The 6,839-nt window shown below is 46.3% G+C and overlaps 1 protein-coding gene across 1 annotated transcript; it reads right to left on the bottom strand.

The window, feature by feature from the left end:
• Positions 1-274: 274 nt before the first annotated feature.
• Positions 275-3,266, bottom strand: HOXC6 (homeobox C6). Its single transcript, XM_030967255.1, has 3 exons — positions 2,734-3,266; positions 496-713; positions 275-428 (listed from the first exon to the last, which is right to left on the bottom strand). Exons 1-3 carry the CDS (start codon positions 3,137-3,139, stop codon positions 348-350), a joined length of 705 nt encoding a protein of 234 aa, XP_030823115.1. The 5' UTR covers positions 3,140-3,266; the 3' UTR covers positions 275-347.
• Between the last annotated feature and the right edge of the window lie 3,573 nt (positions 3,267-6,839).

Here is a 6,839-nt window from a genome sequence, read left to right as displayed (position 1 = left end):
CCTCTTTTTTAATTCCTGAACTTTTTTTTTTTTTCCTGCTTTCCCACTTTTTTAATTCCTGTTCTCCACCTCTCCACACTCACTCCTCCAATCCAATTCCGCTTTTCCACTCCTCCACTTTTCCCCCCCCATCTCTCTTCCATTTCCCATTCTCTCCCCTCCTCTCCTTTTTATTTCATTTATTCCTCATTCCCCCCCCCATCATTCCGCCCCTCCCCGCCAACACTTTTTTTTTATTATTTTTATATAATTTTAATTTTTTTTTTTTTCCCCAACGATAAATAGGACAAAAAGAGGGAGAAAAAAGGGATAAGAGGGGAAGGGAGGGGGCGACAAAAAGAAATCCATCACTCCTTCTTCTCCTCCTCTGTCTCATCGCGCTTCTCCTCCTTGGCCAAGCTGTCGGCGGCCGCCGCTCCCCCCCCTCCCTCCTCCTCCTCCTCCTCCTCCTCCTCCTCCTCCTCCTCCTCCTCCTCCTCCTCCTCCCGCTCCGGCCAGCGTGGAGCTCAGGTTCGTCTCCTTTTTCCACTTCATGCGGCGGTTCTGGAACCAGATCTTGATCTGGCGCTCGGTGAGGCACAGCGCGTTGGCGATCTCGATGCGGCGCCGCCGCGTCAGGTAGCGGTTGAAGTGGAATTCCTTCTCCAGCTCCAGCGTCTGGTAGCGCGAGTAAATCTGGCGGCCCCGCCGGCGGTCGGCCCCGTAACCCACTCCTAAAGAAGCCGAGACAAAACAGACTAAAAACCGTCAGGAAAAAAAAAAAACAAAAAAATAATCAAAAAACCAGAATAAAAAGCGTCAAACAGCCTAAAAATCGTCAGAAAAAAAAAAAAAAAAAAAGAAAAGAAAACAAAAAACAGAATAAAAAGCGTCAATCAGTCTAAAAACCGTCAGGAAAAAAATTAAAAAAAACAACAAAAAAAAACCACAAAAAACCAGAATAAAAAGCGTCAAACAGTCTAAAAATTGTCAGAAAAAAACCAGACTAAAAATCATCAGAAAAACAGAATAAAAATCGTCCGAAAAACCGGATTAAAGCCGTCAGGCAAAACAGACTCTGAACAGTCAGAAAAACCAGACTAAAAATCGTCAGAAAAACCGGATTAAAGCCGTCAGGCAAAACAGACTCTAAACAGTCAGAAAAACCGGACTAAAAATCGTCAGAAAAACCGGATTAAAGCCGTCAGACAAAACAGACTCAAAATCGTCGGAAAAAAAAAAAAACGGATTAAAAATCGTCAAACAGACTCGAAATCGTCGAACACTCTAAAAAGTCCTCAGACAAAACAGGCTCAAAGTCGTCAGACAAAACAGACTAAAAGTCGTCAGACAAAACAGACTAAAAGTCGTCAGAAAGCAGCGCCCTGACCCTCCCCCAGCCGGCCAAAAAATCAATAAAAAATGAAATTAAAGCGCTCCGTGTCCCCCGCGGGGTTCCATGGGGTTAAACCCGGACTTAGCAGGGGTTTGGGGGGGCGCAGGCGTTCAAATGGGGCTTAGGCCGGGTTTTGGGATGGGTTTTGTGGGGGATTAGGCCGGGTTTTGCAGAGGTTTAGCTGAGGTTTTGGGCAAGGTTTTGAGGGGTTTAGCCCGGGTTTTGTGGGGGTTCAGCGCAGATTTGGAGGGGTTTAGCTCAGGTTTTTGAGGATTTAACCCGGATTTTACGGGGGTTCAGCCCAGATTTTACAAGGGTTTAACTCGGATTTGGAGGGGCTCAGGCCGGATTTTGTGGGGGTTTAGCCCAGATTTGGAGGGGTTCAGCCCGGATTTTGCAAGTTTTTAGTCCGGACTGCGCAGGGTTTTAGCCCCGATTTTGAAGGGTTTGGCCAAGGTTTTGTGGGGGTTCAGCCCAGATTTTGCAGGTTTTAGCCCAGATTTTGTGGGGTTTTAGGCCATTATTTGAGGGGTTTAGCCAGAATTTTGTGGGGGTTCAGCCCGGATATTGCACGTTTTAGCCCAGATATTTTGGGGTTTTAGGCCGTATTTTGAGGGTTTAAGCACAGATTTTGTGGGGTTTTAGCGCAGATTTTTCAGGGTTTGAGCCCAGATTGCGCAGGGTTTTAGACCAGACTTTACAGGTTTGAGCCCGGATTTTGAGGGTCCTAGCCCAGATCCTGCGGGACCTTAAGGATTTCGCGGGGTTTTAGGCCAGGTTTTGAGGCTTTAAGCCCAGGTTTCGAGTGCTTCAGCCCTGATTCTGCGGGGTTTTAGCCCAGACTTGCCCTGCATCCCCTGGATTTGGGGGAGCCGGGGACGGCGAGGAAGGGGCGGCTTCCCCCCGGCCCCAGCTCGTGCCAGCCCCAAACCCTAAAAACCCTAAAAAAAACCCTAAAAAAACCCTAGAACCCTAATGTCACCAACTTTACTCCTCACCCTACACCCCGCTCGCATTTATATTCCCCGCTAAACTCCCGGAGCAGACCCGGCCGCGCCGCTTTATTTTTATTTCCCTGTTTAATCCCCGCTTTACGATCACCGATATTTCACCGCCGGGCGAAACCTTTTAATTAAAACCGATCCTAACAAGCCCAACCCGAATAAAAAGCCCCGCCGCAAACTGCGCGAAATTATTGTTTTTATGGCGCCATAAAAACCCCCATCCTAGCGAGGTGCCGAGCGGGAGGGATGGGGGGAGAAAAGGCCATAAAACCCTCCAAGTTTATTTAATTTATCCCCCGCCGCCAGCGGCCATAAAAACAAAAAAAAAAAAAAAAAAAAAACAAAAAAACTTACCACTGTGCGAGTTCATGCGCTGCATCCAGGGGTAGATCTGGATGCCGGATTTCTGCTCCTGAGCCGCGGCCCGGCCCTGCTCGCCGGGGAAATCCTGCGCGATGGAGTTGGGGGTCCCGTGCGGCCCCACGGAGCTCTGGCGGCAGCTGCTCAGCACCTCCTTGTCCTGGTAGAAGGCGTTCGAGCCGTACTCGTAGGGCGAGCGGCCCGAGCCGAACACCACGGCGTTCTCCTGCGCCGAGTAGAAGGGCGAGGAGTAGATGCGGTTCTGCGCCACGGCCGCGCCGTAGCCGCCGAAATGCCGCACGGGGTCGTAGCTGGAGTTGAGCGCGGCCACGTTGGGCAGCACCTCCTGGCCGCCGCCGAGGTGGCACGACAGGGACGGGTTGGTGAAGTAGGAATTCATCGCGGCGCCGCTCCGCGGGCTGCGGCCGCTCCCGCTGCTGCTGCTCCGCGGGCTCTGCCGGGGGATTCCGCGGGGCTCGGCCGTGGGGGGCTCTGCTGCGCTCCTGGGGCTTGCCTGGATTTTTTCTTTTTTTTTTTAATATTTTTTCTCTATTTTTTTCCTATTTTTCTCAATTTTTTTTCCTATTTTTCCCTATTTTTCCTCTATTTTTCCTCTATTTTCCCCTATTTTTCCTCTATTTTCCCCTATTTTTCCTCTATTTTCCCCTATTTTTCATCTATTTCCCCTATTTTCCCTATATTTTTCTTCTATTTTTCCCTATTTTTTCTCTATTTTTCCTTGGTTTTTTTCCCCCAATATTTTCACTCTATTTTTCCCTATTTTTCCTTTTTTCCCCTCTATTTTCCCCTTTTTTCCTCTATTTTTCGCGGTTTTCCCCTCTGTTCATCCCTCTATTTTTCTCCTTTATTCCCCTATTTTTCTTCTCTTATTCCCTTATCTTTCCTCTTTTCTCCTTCTATTTTTCCTCTTCTTCCTTTATTTTTCCTCTTTATTCCTCTATTCTGCCTCTTTTATTCCTCAATTTTCTCTTTTATTCCTCTATTTCTTCCTCTATCATTTCCTTTATTATTTCCTCTATTTGCCCTCTGTTATTTCCTCTTTTTTCCCCTTTCTATTTCTCCTCTATATTTCCCCTTTATCTCTTTCCCTTCTATTTCCCCTCTATATTTTCCTCTATTCCCCCTTATTTTTTTCCTCTATTTTCCTCTATATTTCCGCTCTATTTTTTTCTCGGTTTCCCATCTATTTCCCCTTTATTCCTCTCTCCCTCCTTTCCCCCTTTCTCCCCCCGCTCACCCACAATTAATTAATTAATATATATATTTAATTTTTTTTTTTTTTAATATGATTCCTCCCCTCCTTCCCGTCCCTCTCTCCCCCTCTCTCTCTCTCTCTTCTCTCCTTTATTTTCCCGGCGCCACCTGGGCCCGTGCGATTTCTTTTAATATTTATTTCAGTCTCCAGTTTGTAGTGGGAAGTGTAGGATTGTTATAGGGAAGGCTCTGCTCCAGGACAGACAGAATGACACAGTCAGCTGACCCGGCCCGGGCCAATGGCGAGCCGCGTGTCAAAAAGGGAAAAAATGGCTTTTTGCTGCTCGCCAGTCCCTAGTTGAAACTAAGTGGGCATGGAAAGTAAGTCCGGCACCCCCAAAAAATTAAAAAACCCCCCCGGGGGGATTTGGGGCGGCGGGCGGGGGTGGGCACCTCAAATTCCTAAAATTCCATTTTTTTTAAACCCACCTTACTCCCCTTCATTCCCCCCCCCCACCTTCCTCTTCTTTATTTCGCTCAGATTCGCCAAAAAAAAAAAAAAAATTATATTTACCTCTCTTTTTTTTTCATGCCGTGCTAAACGCTCGATGCTGTTTTTTACTCTCTGTTATTATGATTTTTTTTTTTTGTAATGATTATAATAATTATTATTCTTTCCAAGAAAGCTGCGCTTAAATATCTCGTAAAAAAAAAAGCGGCTGCGAATTCCCAGCAATAAATCTCCGGCGAACACAGAATATTAAGCCATAAATTATCCTCTCTCTCCCTCTTTTTTTTCCCTATATTTGTCTTTTATTTTTATTTAATTTATTTATTTTTCATTTTTGAATTTTTTTAAAAATTAATTTTTTGTCTCTCGTTTCCCCCCCCTTTCTCCCGCTCTGAGTATTCGCATTTAAACGGCAAAAAGGGGGAAAATAATTCAATTTTAAAAGGAGGAAAAAATTTTAAAAAAAGGGGAAAAGGGGGGGGGGATAAACATGGCGACCTCTCCATGGATAACGCGGGATCGGGAGCCCTCCCAAACTCCTTCGAAAGGGCAAAAATTTGGGGAAAAAAGGCATTTTTAGGGGAAAAAAACCCCAATCCCCCGCCGGGCTGGGAGCCGGCATTTCCCCTCCACTTTGGGGCGATTTCTCCGCATTTTGGGGCATTTCTGGCCGTGCTCAGAAAGGAGAATTGGCAGAAAAAGGCGGAAGGAAAAAAAAAAAAAGCGAATTTGGGCCGGGCAGGAGCGGCCGGGCCGGAGTTTGCGGCGCTTCCCGAAGTTTTCCGGGGGACCCCGAGCCCGATTCCGCCCCAAATCCCCCAAATCCCCCCAAAATCTGCCCCTACCTGAGCCCGCGGGGCGGAATCGCAGCAAATCCCCCCCCAAAAAATTCCGATTTTTGCCTGGGGAGCCCTCGGCCTCCTCCTCCTCCTCCTCCTCTTTTTTTGTTGTTAAACCACCTCGGGTTTATGGCAAAATAATCCCCAAAAATCGCCGGGAAAGCGTCGGGAATTCACCCCAAAATCTTGATTTTTAATTTTAATTTTTTCAAAATTTTTTTTTTGGAAGGTTTTTTTTGGGGCCGACAAAGCGAAGCCCCCGGGGTGGAGGGGTTTTTTGTTTTTTGGGGGGGAATATTTCGCCCCCCAGCTATGACAGGAGCCCGGATGCCGGAGGATTTTATGCTCTTTTTCCTCTGGCTAACAAAGCAAAGTCATCAATGGTAGCAATAAAACCATAAACTGCAAAAAAACCACAAAAACACCCCAAAAAAAAAAGTCCCGCAGAAATCACCCAAAAAACCAACCAAACCGAGCTCTGGAGTGCCCAAAAAGGGGGAAAAATCCCAATTTTCGGCCCCAAAAGTGGCGGCTGGGGGGGAGCTCCCGCCTTGGGGCGCTGCCGTGGCCTTGGGGGCGATTCCGGGCGTTTTTCCCCCAAAATTCCCAATTTTCCGCTGCTTTTTTCTCCCTCTGCTTTTCCAAAATCCCCCTGGAGTGAGGGGGGAAAAAATCCGGAATTTTGGGAGGGTTTTGCTGCTTTGTTTTGGTTTTTCCAGCCTCAGGGGGGTTTGGGGGAGTCAGAGACCCCAAAATCGGGGGATTTGGGGAATTTTGGGGGATCCCAAAGGCCGGGCTGGGGCCGAGGGGCGGCAGGGCCACAACTTCGGAGGAGTTTCCACCCAAAAACTTCTCCCTCCAGAGCCTCCTTTTCCCTTTTACCCCCAAATTTTCATTTTCTCAGATGTTTTTCCTCCTCTTGCTGCTGCTTCCCCTGAATTTTCTTTTTTTGCTTTATTCCGCTTTTTTTTTTTTTTTTCACTTTTCCCCGGTTTTTTCCCCTTTTTTTTTTTTGCCTTTTTCTGGGCTTCTTTTCACCTTTTTAATTTTAACTTTTTATTTTTTTAATTTTTTTTTTTAATTTTTATTTTTTATTTTCCCTTCCCAAAGGTGGGCTGGAGACCTGCGGGACGAGCGTGGGACCGGAGCCGGGGGAAGTTTAAGTGTTTTATGACTTCTCTAAACAGAGGGCGAGTCCTAAAAGTCCGCTCGATTTATAGACAGCAGAAAGAAGCTGCCGGAAAAAAAAAACCAAAAAAACCCCAAAACACATCCACCCTCCAAACACTCATTTTTTTTTGGTGCAAAAATCCCGAAAAAAAAAACCCCACCAAGAATTAAAAATTAAAACACGGCCCCAAAAAAAAAAAAAAAAAACGCGCAAAAATCTGAATTTTAATTGAATTTTTGACGTTTCCCAGCAGTTTTTTTTTTTTTTTTTTAGATTATTATTTCTGGCGGATTTTTTGGGCTTTTCGCCCCCGTTTTAAATAGGAGATATTTTGGTTTTTGGTGCCAAAAAAGCACGCGGCGAG

This window comes from Camarhynchus parvulus, chromosome 29 (assembly GCF_901933205.1).
Source record: "Camarhynchus parvulus chromosome 29, STF_HiC, whole genome shotgun sequence".
In the NCBI taxonomy this organism is placed as follows: Eukaryota; Metazoa; Chordata; class Aves; order Passeriformes; family Thraupidae; genus Camarhynchus; species Camarhynchus parvulus.
This window is presented reverse-complemented; position numbering and strand designations above follow the sequence as displayed.

Excerpts from the sequence above, each read along its gene's own strand:
- HOXC6 (XM_030967255.1), bottom strand. The coding sequence starts at position 3,139 with ATGAATTCCTACTTCACCAACCCGTCCCTGTCGTGCCACCTCGGCGGC. Across the intron at positions 714-2,733 it reads GCGCATGAACTCGCACAGTG|GAGTGGGTTACGGGGCCGAC; the intron begins GTAAGTTTTTTT and ends CGGCTTCTTTAG. Across the intron at positions 429-495 it reads CGAACCTGAGCTCCACGCTG|GGAGGGGGGGGAGCGGCGGC; the intron begins GCCGGAGCGGGA and ends GAGGAGGAGGAG.